The following is a 12,086-nucleotide window of genomic DNA, read 5'->3' as shown; positions in this document are numbered from 1 at the left end:
TCAGGGATGCTTTAGGGTGGATTCCTGCATTGAGCAGGGGGTTGGACTCGATGGCCTTAGAGGCCCCTTCCAACTCTACTATTCTATGATTCTATGACCAGAACAGTTTGCCAAAAGGTGTCTAAACTGGGGAAGTGGATTGCATTTAAAACCAAGGATAGTTGCTTGCAGCTGGGCTGCTGGGTTGCAGGCACTCCAAGGGGGCGCCGATGGGCCCGTGTCAGGAGATGGGGTTTCCCTCCTCCAGGATGCCTCCTTGGCTGAGCTATTCGCCCGTGTTATCTGGCGCCTTCATGCAGGACGTTCATGGTGCAGGACATGGCAGCATCTGGCTGGTCCCTGTGGGAAGCAGAATGCTGAGCTGATCCGGCTGCAGCGCCCTGGTGACGGGTGCCCGGTGTCCTCTCAGTCTGTTTGCAGGGTCCCAGGAGGCCTTCCCTGGCCTGCCCCCGGAGAACAGGCATGCAGAAGGGGCCGTGGTGGGCCTTGAGATGGACTCCCGCCTGGACCCCCACTGCCACCTCGGGCCCTGCTCCCCCAGCCAAAGCCAGCAGAAGCTGCAGGCCCAGCGGAAGCTCAGCCTCGCCTGCGTGGTCTGCTTCCTCTTCATGATCGGAGAGGTCATAGGTCAGTGCTGCCGAAAGGCTGTTCCGGCATCCATGCGCTCGTTCCTCTTCCAGCCCGCCCCGCAGCCGGGATAACGCGGATGGCCTCCCGGCAGTCCCTGCAGACTCAAGGTGCTGCTCCGGAGTGCCCAGTTGGGTACAGTGAAGGGCGAGGCCATGCGCGGTCTGGTCCAAGAAGAGGCGGGCCGACCTGATGGGTAGGACACACCTGGCTGGCTGGATAGGCAGGTGTGAGCTCCTTCCATTTGCGCCTGCCAAGGCATAAAGGGCAGCACTGTCCAAGGCTCAAGGGTGGGGGAGAGGGAGGGGCTGCTGTGGTCCACGAGGGCTCCGTCTCTCTGGCCTCCCCCAAGGGTGGGGCAGCTGTGCTCTTTGCTGCCCACCAGCCTCCCTGCCTGGGCTGGCGGTTGTGTGGAGGACTCCAAGGCTCCTGGCCTCGGGAGACTTCAGTGTTCATGCTGAGGCCACGTTGTGGGTCCGTCTCCAATGGCACCTGGCACAACACGTGGCAGAAGACACATGCTGGACTTGTTTTTCTTCACTGGAGCAGGGGAAGGTGGTCTCTGGGTGAAGGAGCCCAAGTGTAGCTCTCTTTCTATGGACAGGACACCATCGCATCGGCCCCAAGCTGCCTCAAATGCCCGCCGGGTGGGAGTGCCGGTTTTGATAGTCCACTGCCAGCACCTTAGAGAGCCAGGTGGCTTCTCCATGACTCGGGCTGCAGATGCAGTCAGCCCCAAACCTCCTCAGCCAAGTGGCAGAATTATCTTAGCTCCTTGGCATTCCACTGGGGAGGGTGACCGGTGAGGAGGAAGCACGCTCCTTTCTCATTCTCTCCTGCCTGAGCCCATTCTAACCTCCTCAGGAGGAGGAGGAGGCCAACGCAGAGTCCCGTCCCCTCCCGAGTCTCAAATGATGATGAATTCAAACAGAGAGGCTTTCTGGGAATGCAGAGCCGACGTTCCTAGCAAAGGCTCCTTGCCTTAGCCTTGGCTTAAAAAGGGAGGCGTAGGCCTCTTCCAGACCCCTGGGCAGACCGGGGGCTTTTGGCCTTTCAGCAATGCCCCTGTCCAAACAGGGCAGCACTGCTCAGCCCACCAGGGTGATGCTTCAGTCTGAGCGATCCTTCCGTGAACTCCCAACCCTTTTCTCTGTCAGGTTCTCAGAGACAGCTTGGCAGGCCTGTCTTTCCAAGGCTGAAGCCTGCAGGTGGGTGGCCACGAGGGGCTGCTCTGCTCTGAGAACACCGACAGAGATCAGCTCACACAGACTCTGACTTTCAGAAGCTGAATAGGCCCAGCCCCTTCCAGACTATTTCTAATTAAAGCTTAGCTGAAAACTACAAGGCCCTATTATTATTATTATTATTGTTGTTGTTGTTGTTGTTGTTGTTGTTGTTGTTGTTGTTGTTGTTGTTATTATTTAATTTATATACTGCCCCATAGCCAAAGCTGTCTGGGTAGTTTACAAAGATTAAAACACTGAACATTAAAACCGATTTACAAAGTTTCAAACCATAAAGATTAGATAATATCCATTTAAAACAACTATTCTGGGTCAGTTAAAAAACTCAACATATGCTGTTAAATGCCTGAGAGAAGAGAAAAGTCTTGACCTGGTTCGTCAGGGAGATCGTTCCTTAATTGGGGGGGGGGGGGGACACTGAGAAGGCCCTGTCCCTGACATGGCCGGAACTATCCCTGACCCTGAGGCCTTCCTCTTTGCCTTGCAGGTGGGTACCTGGCACACAGCCTGGCTATCATGACGGATGCGGCCCACCTGCTGACGGACATGGGCAGCATGGGAGTCAGCCTCTTCTCCCTCTGGGTCTCCACGCGCCCATCCACCAAGACCATGACCTTCGGCTGGCACCGCTCAGGTACATTCCCTCTCCCCGCCCACCCCAAGATCTGACTGACCCCAGGCAAGGCCTGTGCTCACATGGTGGCACTGCGCCACAGCCGCCCGCCCATGCACATTCTCTGAGGCGCTCCATCTGTCCCCCAGCCACCAGCAGAGACCCCAGCATTTTGCTTCACATAGCCCAAGACAAACTCCTCTGCTGGACGCAGGACAGGAGTGAGTGTGGCTGGCAGCATCTCCAGGTAGGGGCCAGGGGGGTGGCTCTGCTTTGTTTCTGCGGTCTTTGCCTGGGGAGGCCAGAGTGGAGCGGGTGGGGGGAAGCTGTGGGATGCTTGTGGGGCGTCTGTGTGCAATTTTGCTTCCTGGGGGTGTCATCAAATTAGCAGACAACCCAAAATTGGGTGGGATAGCTAATACCCTGGAAGACAGAAACAAACTTCAAAGGGATCTTCATAGAATCATAGAATAGCAGAGTTGGAAGGGGCCTACAAGGCCATCAAGGGCCTACAAGGCCAACCCCCTGCTCAATGCAGGAATCCACCCTAAAGCATCCCTGACAGATGCTTGTCCAGCTGCCTCTTGAATGTGTCTCTAGTGTGGGAGAGCCCACAACCTCCCTAGGTAACTGATTCCATTGTCGTACTGCTCTAACAGTCAGGAAGTTTTTCCTGATGTCCAGCCGGAATCTGGCTTCCTGTAACTTGAGCCCGTTATTCCGTGTCCTGCACTCTGGGAGGATCGAGAAGAGATCCTGGCCCTCCTCTGTGTGACAACCTTTTAAGTCTTTGAAGAGTGCTATCATGTCTCCCCTCCATCTTCTCTTCTCCAGGCTAAACATGCCCAGTTCTTTCAGTCTCTCTTCATAGGGCTTTGTTTCCAGACCCCTGATCATCCTGGTTGCCCTCCTCATAGGCTGGAGTGCTGGGCTGAAAACAACAGAATGAAATTTAATAGGGATAAATGCCAAGTTCTCCACCTAGAAAAAAGAAACCAAATGCACAGTTACAAGATGGGGGATACTTGGCTCAGCAATACTACAAACGAGAAGGATCTTGGAATTGTTGTAGATCACAAGCTGAATATGAGCCAACAGTGCGATGTGGCTGCAAGAAAGGCAAATGCTGTTGTGGGCTGCATTTCAAATCGCATGGGGTACTGGTTCCTCTCTATTTGGCCCCTCGAGTCCCGTCCCTGCTGTCACTGACATCTTTGCCCAAATGTCCAAACATCCACCACAGGGTGCTTTTGAACATCTGGGATATCTCTCCAAAGGAAACAAAAGACTCCCTCTCTCACACACACACAGAAGTTGCTGTGCTTTTGTACTTCCTCAAAACAGATGTTTCCAGCAGCATTTTGGGGGAAATTGTGCCCAAAGCCCCCTGAAGGTCTGACTTGAATGACTTTTGCATTGCTGGTGGGCGGATTCCAGCAGGTGCATCTCCTGATTCTCCCGTTGCCATTCCTCAAAGGCTGCGGGGCGGGGGGAACAACTCCCCTCCCTCAGTGGAGGCATCTCTGGGAGGCTTTCTGGGTGCTCCACAGGATAAGCACAAGGCAACGAGGTGGGCAGGATGACTGCGGATGGAGGCGGACCGATGATGGATCCAAGTTGCCTCTGAGTGCTTGATGGGGATTGGAGGGTCTCCTTCTATGGAAGGACCGATGGGGGACTGGAGGAGCCTCTTTTGGAGCAAGCAGATTCAGAACCCAAAGGGGATGGACCACCAGTGTTTGCCAGGGAGCAGCTTTCGAAGGTCTCCCGTTGCCAGCACTTGACCCGGGCGCTCACCCCACAGGGCACCCTTGCCTACTTCCTCCTGGCCCCCCCTCAGAGGCCAGAACTGGGTGCTGCATCCCAGCCCCCTTTCTCCGCCCTTTCTTCCACTCAGCACCAATCCTGCGAGGTCAGTTAGGCCAAGAGAGTGTAATGGGCTGAAGGTTACTGCAGGAGCTTCATGGCTAAGTGAGGATTGAACCCTGGTCTCATTGAACTGGGTGGCAGTCCAGTGCCTTCACTGCCCCACTCCCCCCACAGAAACACTGGGAGCGCTGGCCTCCGTCCTCTCCATCTGGATCGTCACGGGAGTGCTGGTCTACTTGGCCTCAGCCCGCATCATCAGCAACGACTACGAGATCGAAGCTTCGGCCATGCTGGGCACCTCTGCCTGTGCTGTGGGCGTGAACATCATGTAAGGAGCGCTGGGCTTGGGCCAGCCGGCCCCCAGAGGCCACGCTGCTCTGCTGCACCGGTTGGGAGGGGCCCAGAGGAAACCCCAGTCCGGGCTGCCCTTGAGCACGCTGCGGATCCGGCACGCCTGCCCACCGCCATGGCCACCTGCTGCTGCACTTGTTCCTCCTGTTTCTCTTTCCCATCATGGCCCCCACCGGCTCGCTTGACAGGCAGAGCCAGGAAGCCGGGGGGGGGGGTTTCAGTGGCGCCTGTTCCTCCTCCTTGGCCAGAGCGAGAAGCGGCAGGGGGCAAGCAGGGGGCCATGGCAGAGAGGGGGAGCAGGTCCAGGGGGGAGTTAGAAGCATAGAATCATAGAATAGCAGAGTTGGAAGGGGCCTACAAGGCCATCGAGTCCAACCCCCTGCTCAATGCAGGAATCCACCCTAAAGCATCCTTGACAGAGGGTTGTCCAGCTGCCTCTTGAAGGCCTCTAGGGTGGGAGAGCCCACCACCTCCCTAGGTCACTGGTTCCATTGTCGTACTTGCCAGAGGGTGCTTGCCAGAGGGTCCCTTCTGCTGGGCCTGGGCCCTCCTCGGCAGTGGCCCAGCCATGCCGGCTTGACCGTCTGAGTGCAGGGGTGGGGGGCAGCACAGAACCCATGAGCGCCAGCCTCTGTCCCAAGGGGTGAGTGGGGGGGGGACCAGAGCCATGGGCAAAAGGGCTGGCCAAAGGCAGTCCCCTGCCTGAGGCGAGGGACAGCAGCGCGCCCTCCCCCCCCACTGAAGCTGATGGGGCTGGCTGTTGACTCCAGCTCCCACACTAGGGATGGGTCACTAGGGATGGGACGGCTACCTGAGGGGCCCCAGGGAAAGCCACAGGGCACACAGCAGAGGGGAAGCGTTGCCTGGGGCAGCCGCCGCCGCTTCCATGGAAACGGCTCTTGTCCCTCTCCCCAGCATGGCCTGCCTTCTGCACCAATCGGGCTCTGCGCACGGCCACGGATTGGGCACAGGGGGCTACGAGCGGATTGGCGACAGTCCCTGTGGGGGCCCCCGCACCCCCCACAGCAACACCAGTGTCCGGGCTGCATTTGTCCACGTGGTGGGAGACTTGCTGCAGAGCGTGGGGGTCTTCGTGGCGGCCACCGTCATCTACTTCAAGGTAAGGGAGATGGGGGAGGGCCGTGCTTCTCTTCCCTGTCCCGGGGCTGAGACTCTCCTCCTCTTAGTCCCATTTCCTCCTCCAGCACTCAGCGCAGTTGTCGGCCCCTTCAGAACCCCAGCAGGGCGGGGGGGGGATGCGGCAGGTGGGGGCCAGAGTCTGACCTCCCCCTGCCAGCCCCACCAATGCTCCCTCGGGGCTCTCGGGCTGCCCTTCCCCAGGGCTCTTGGGAAGCTCATTGCAAAGAGCCCATTGGGCAGGCGGGCTGAGAGCGCAGCGGAAAGGGCCGAGGCCACCCCTGTGGGGGATGCCGCCAAGGGCAAAGGTAGCCGGCAGAACAAGGCCCCCGCACAGCCCCGTGCCCCATGGAGCTGGTGGGAAGCTGCCGTCCTGATGCACGCGGAGGCGGAGGCTTCTCCGAAGGCCCTGGCAAGCCTGCTGCTCTCTGGCCCTGGCCCGGGAGCGGGGCCACGGCGCACCGCCGCACTGCCTCTCCTCCTCTTTGCAGCCCCAGTATAAGATTGCTGATCCAGTCAGCACCTTCCTGTTCTCGGTGTTTGTGCTGGGCTCCACCTTGACCATTCTGCGCGACGTCTTCCGAGTGCTCATGGAAGGTGAGTGGGAGCCCCAGTCCTGGAACGATCCCAGTGGCGGGTTTTATTCCTGTAGCAGAGTCCTAGATAACACTCAGCCTGTCTTATGTAAAACGAACAACACAGAAGGATGACAGACCCACTGACACAGGCACAGCAGGGGAAGGAGGGGAACCAAGAGAGGGGGCCCTGGAGCACCGGGAGGCAGCATAGGAGAAGAAAAGGCCGCTTCAGGTGCGTCGTGTCCTGCTGGGGGGGGAGGGGGGAGGAAGCCGGCCCAGCACCTGCAGCCTGAGATGGCGACAGGCCCAGGGAGCCCCCGCAGCTGTGGCTTCCGCAGCGGACACTTGCCCAGGTGGGTCGTGCACCAGTCAGGGCCAGAAACAGCCAGGGAGCCGGCTGGATGCCCACCCACTGCTCTCCAGGCAGCCACCTTCTAGGACGCAGGACAGGAGCCACAAGCGGTGGGCCCTGCAACAAAGTCTTGCAGCGCATCCCCCTCCTGCCCAGGCAGCTGTGCTCCCCCTCCCCCATGTAAAGAGCTCAAGCCTGCCATTCCACCGGCCCGGCCCATTTTTCACACAACAACAACAACAACAGATCGCTTATTAGCCAGTCAGGCCATGCGCAGCAGACAGAGACATAATAAAATACTCCTCTCAACCAGAGGAAATACCCAAATACAAAGTGTTAACAAAATGGCTAACAAGAGCAAGTTAAAACATCTTGTAACCCTGTACAGTATTTGCTAACTTGTCATATTATATTGATAAGTTTAGTCTTTTATGGCAGCCAGTGACTTTTGTTTCTCCAGGGCCCATTTGACAAACTTGGCAGTCCTATGGGGCGCATAGAATCATAGAATCATAGAATAGCAGAGTTGGAAGGGGCCTACAAGGCCATCGAGTCCAACCCCCTGCTCAATGCAGGAATCCGCCCTAAAGCATCCCTGACAGAGGGTTGTCCAGCTGCCTCTTGAAGGCCTCTAGTGTGGGAGAGCCCACAGCCTCCCTAGGGAACCGGTTCCATTGTCGTACTGCTCTAACAGTCAGGAAGTTTTTCCTGATGTCCAGCTGGAATCTGGCTTCCTTTAACTTGAGCCCGTTATTCCGTGTCCTGCACTCTGGGAGGATCGAGAAGAGATCCTGGCCCTCCTCTGTGTGGCAACCTTTTAAGTATTTGAAGAGGGCTCTCATGTCTCCCCTCCATCTTACTCTGTACCAGCCAATAGCGTCAGGGTGATGCTTACAGAGGAGTTATCCTTGGCCCCAACTGTTATGGGCTCAGGGTATTTGCCCCCTCATCTCTGCGTACAACGGGGGCACTCTGCTAGGGAGCGTACCGCCGTGTCTTCTGCCTTGAGGCGGCCGGCCGGCCAGCCGGGCAACCTGCTTCCGTGCTGTGCCTGCCAGCACTGAGACCTTTTCACCTCCATCAGCTGCTGGCCCGAGTTCTGTCTGCACCTCAGCTCATGTGAGAGCGGCTGTGCACAGCTGATGGGGAACGGCTGGGCCAGGGGTGGGTGGGAGGGAAGGGAACCCCATCACTGCCTCTGATGCAGGTTTGGGATTCAAAGGAGCCCCCCCCCCAGCTGCCACCGCCCCCCTTCTGCACTACCTCTCCACCCGGCTGAGGGCTCTGAAATGGTGCTCAAGGTAAGAGCAGCACCTGCCTGCTCAGGGAAGGGTCTTTGTGGAGGATCCTGCTTACCAGAACTCTTTCCTGACCCCGTGACCCACACGTGGGGATGCCATAAACAGACACGCTGGTGGAACACAGAGGAAGAACGCAGGGAGCCGGGACTAGTGTTGTCGGCACTGACTGGCAGATTCTCTCCCTCCCAGGCCTCCGGCAGGAGCCTTTCCTGGCCCTGCTGTCGGGGATTGAACCTGGGCGCTTCTGCCTGCACAGCAGGGCCTCTGCCTTGGAGCTGTGCCCCGCCCTCCCGGTCTTCCCTGGCCTCTTCCAGTTTTAGTGCGTGTTGATAAAGCAAGTGCAAGACTGACGAAACCGTGAAGGCAGCGGAGCTGGCCTAATCCTGGCCGTTCGTTGAGATCTGGCGCCCCTCCTCACGGCGGCTGGCAGGGGCCGAAGCAAGGAGTGCTGTTACAACCGGCCATTTCAGCGGGGCCGCGCTGCACGGTTTGCCCTGGGGCCTCCCAGGCCTCACCTGCCTGGCTGCAGTCACTGCCCTCAGCTCCAGCCGGCCCAGGGCCTGCTGTCAAGGAGCCCTCCAGGAGGGCTGGGGCTGGGAACACCCCCACTTGGCCCAGGACGGGAGCTGGGCTCCGGCTGCTGGAGGGGCGCCCTGGAGCCTCTGGGCCCGTGGTCTCCCTCATTCCCTCCCTCCCTCCCTCTCTTGCAGGGGCACCACGGGGCGTGGAGTTTCAAGCTGTGAAGGAACTGCTGCTCTCCATCCAGGGCGTGAAGGGCGCCCACAGCCTGCACCTCTGGGCCCTGACCCTCAGCCATCACGTCGTGGCTGTGCACGTGGCCGTTGGTGAGCACCTCCCCTCGCCCTGAGCTCCCTGGACTCCCCGTAGCACAGGTGGGCAACCTCAGGCCCAGCGGCCAAATCCGGCCCTTCAGGGCCTGCTTCTGCTGTCCGCGCCCCCCCCTTCCTCCCCAACCGCTTGGGGGCTTCCCAGCTTTGTGCAGCCCACCCCCGCATTCTAAAAGGCTGAAATGCCACCACCCCCTCCTCAGGCTGAGTGACTGGCAGTGACAGCTTAAGAACAGAAGAGCCCTGAAGGGGATCAGACCCAGGTGTGTGTGTGTGTGTGTGTGTGTGTGTTGGTTCCATCTCGTCCAGCCACGTAGACCCGCAGATGGGGGACCCACAAGCAGGACCCTAGGGCAACAGCACCCTCCTGCCCATGTTCCCCAGCAACTGGTGTACAGAGAGAGGCTGCCCCTGGCCATGGGGCTAGCATAGTTCCATCAGGACTAGGAGCTGTGGATCATAACAGCCCTCCTCCTCCTCCAGGAATTGGTCCAGATGGAATTGCTACGCTATGCCAGTATTTTGGCCCCTTTGCCTTTGACCCCCCACCCCTGCCAGCAGCTTCTCTGAAATGGCATCTGGCCCTTGGGCTGAAAGAGGTGTCCCAGGCCAGCCGTCTCCCTTGGGCTCAAGGACGTGGGAAGGAGCCCATAGAACAGACTGGGCCACTTCAGACTGCATGTTGGACTGCTCCCCCACCCATTAGACGACGGGACAGCTGGATGATATTGTCTAATATGGGGAATATCTAAAACTGACCACTACACCCCTTCCGACCACCTGAGCTGATGCAACATAAGGTGAAGGGGGTCGGCTTTGTCAGGCCATGGGTCCATGGAACCAGCCCGTGCTTCTTCTGACCCAGTGCAGCCTCTCCCGGGGTTCCAGGCCAAAGAGGGTCTTCTCTGTCCCCCACTCCCGAGACGGAACCTGCTCTCCCACGGAGCCCCGGTCCCTGGGGCAGCAGCCTTTCCCTGCCAGGCAGCGTGGGGGCCGGGCTCCTGCTTCTTGCTCTACTGACTGGCTTTGCCCTTCGTCCCCAGAGCCCAATGCGGACACGGCGGCTGTTCTCCAGGAAGCCACAGCCCTGCTCCGGCACAGACTGGGCTTCGTCTCGTGCACCGTCCAGGTGGAGCGCTACCTGGATGCCATGGCCACCTGTCACCAGTGCCAGGACCCCCAGGACTGAGGCCGGGCCCTGCTCCGCCTCGCCTTCCACTGCCGACACCAGGAGGGGCCTGGCGGCCCGGGCCGGCCTCTTCTGCCCACACACTCAGCAGGGGCCTCCATGGAGGAGGCTGTTGGCGGCTGAGCACCTGCGCGTGGCCGGACCCACCTCTCTGCACCTTCTTGTTACATTCCTGGCAGGTGAGGTGGGGGGGCCCATTGTGGCTTCCTTGCCCCCCTCCCCCCGCTGCTTCCCATGCTCATTTGCCTCAGTGTCTTTGATGTGCCCACTCAGTGGGAAGGGGATCCAGCGCCACGCGTGTGGGTGGGCCCCCCTGCTCGTGAGGTCAGGTACGCAGGGCCAGCCCGGCCCTTCATTGCGGCCATGCCTCTGTTTTGCACGTAAGTGTGTGTGTGTGTGTGTGTGCACCATACCAGCAACGAAAACTCACCACCATGGAGGGGCGCCTGCAGCTCCCCCCTCCTCACTTGTGCAAACTGCAGGGCAGGAGATGGCACCCGCGGTATCTCAAAAAGGCCTCACGGCTGCCTGGCTGCCTCCTCCAACATGGCAGGAGCAGCCTGAGGCCGGGCCGGCACTCCCACCGCGGCAGCGCTATCTCCCCCGCCCCTGCTGTAAGAGGCCCCTCCCCACACAGTGAGATGCCGCAGTGCTTGTGGACCCTTAGTGAGACGGGCCTGCGTGTGCGTGCACAATTTGTGGTGACCCAAGGGTTATCTGGGGCAGGGGAGGAGAGGTGAACAAACTCCAGCTGGGCCTGCAGACGGCGGCGGCGGCGGCGGCTGCTGCTGGGCCACTGTGCTGGGCCAGGGCTGTGGGCGCCCTGCACGCGGGCCAGTCCGATGGCCTGAATGGAAGGGAAGAGAGCAGACCCACCAGGGGCAGAGCAAGCACGACTGGGACGCGGGGGGCGGGGGGGAGCAAGCAGCACCAGAATGCGCAGGGCAGGTGGCCTGGGGGCCATTCCACGTGGACAGCTCTTCCTCATTAGCCGAGAGGCAGACATTCCTGGGCTAGCTGCCAACTGCTCTTTGGCTAGCTGGCCGGCAACCCAGAAGAACTTGAAGCTGGCCAGGATGCAGCTGGTGCCGTCAAAAGCAGCTGCTGCCTGCAGCACGGAGCTGCAGCCTCTGCAATGTCCCCCGGCCAGAGCCCCCCCCATGCGCCCCAAGACCCCTGCCCCTGGGGAGAACGCAACTCCCACCCACCCCCACCAGCCAGCCAGCCAGCCATGCAGGGTCGGACCAAAGGGCACACGCTGCACAGCCCCCTGCTGCCTCCTAGCTGGTCGGCCGGTCACAGGCGGCTTCGTCTCCAAAAGCCTTGTCCCCAGCAGCACCAGGGCAAAGCAGCCCTTCCCCCCCATGGCTTTGGCAGCAGGGGTGGGGGTGGGGGCTGCCACCCCCGCTGCCTGGAGCCCCCTCCACACCACATACCAGGGAGTGCGCAAGCCAGGCCTTTCCTGCACTCATGCCTTTTGCCCGTGATCTTGTGGAGTCCGTGTGTGCGTGTTTCTACCGTGTTGCGTGTCCCAGTGTCGTGAAAGTGCCCGCGATTCCAATAAAGTAAACCTGCCTCAATCCAGCCAGCCGGCCAGTCCTTGGGTCCCGGAAAGGAGATTGCCCGGGCAGAGGAAGAGAAGCGGGGGGCAGGGGAGGGCACCCGGCCCAGGCGGGGGGACAGGAGTCCTGCACGAGGCTTCCGAAGAGCTCCACAGTGCAGATCCCCCTACCCCCCTCACAGAGGGAACGGGAGACTGTCTTGCCTTGCAAAAGTAAAAGCTTCGTCACGGAGGCTGCTGAGCTGTCCAGGCAGGACAACCCCAGCCGTGACCCAGTCAGGCCCGGCTCCCTGAAGACGCCCCCAGAATCAGAGAATGGTAGAGGTGGAAGGGGCCTGAAGGCCATCGAGTCCAAACCTCACCTGGTCACATCCCTCACCTGCCTTCCTGCCACCAGGAGGGGCGCGTCAAGCCTA

At 59.9% G+C, this 12,086-nt stretch overlaps 1 protein-coding gene across 1 annotated transcript; it reads left to right on the top strand.

Annotated features, from left to right (window-relative positions):
- The first annotated feature begins 433 nt into the window (after positions 1 to 433).
- Positions 434 to 10,146, top strand: SLC30A3 (solute carrier family 30 member 3). Its single transcript, XM_063123663.1, has 7 exons — positions 434 to 627; positions 2,359 to 2,505; positions 4,528 to 4,681; positions 5,620 to 5,824; positions 6,333 to 6,438; positions 8,783 to 8,917; positions 9,964 to 10,146. The coding sequence occupies exons 1-7, from the start codon at positions 492 to 494 to the stop codon at positions 10,107 to 10,109; spliced, it is 1,029 nt and encodes a 342-aa protein (XP_062979733.1). The 5' UTR covers positions 434 to 491; the 3' UTR covers positions 10,110 to 10,146.
- The last annotated feature ends 1,940 nt before the right edge of the window (positions 10,147 to 12,086 follow it).

The sequence above is a fragment of the Elgaria multicarinata genome, chromosome 4 (genome assembly GCF_023053635.1).
Source record: "Elgaria multicarinata webbii isolate HBS135686 ecotype San Diego chromosome 4, rElgMul1.1.pri, whole genome shotgun sequence".
NCBI classification, from domain to species: Eukaryota; Metazoa; Chordata; class Lepidosauria; order Squamata; family Anguidae; genus Elgaria; species Elgaria multicarinata.
The sequence above is the reverse complement of the archived record's forward strand: the minus strand, read 5'-3'. Positions and strand labels throughout refer to the sequence as shown.

Bases quoted from the DNA above. Each gene is read 5' to 3' on its own strand.
- SLC30A3 (XM_063123663.1), top strand. From the start codon at position 492: ATGGACTCCCGCCTGGACCCCCACTGCCACCTCGGGCCCTGCTCCCCC. The intron at 4,682-5,619 runs GTAAGGAGCGCT...CCCTCTCCCCAG, and splicing joins GCTGTGGGCGTGAACATCAT to CATGGCCTGCCTTCTGCACC. The intron at 8,918-9,963 runs GTGAGCACCTCC...CTTCGTCCCCAG, and splicing joins GGCTGTGCACGTGGCCGTTG to AGCCCAATGCGGACACGGCG.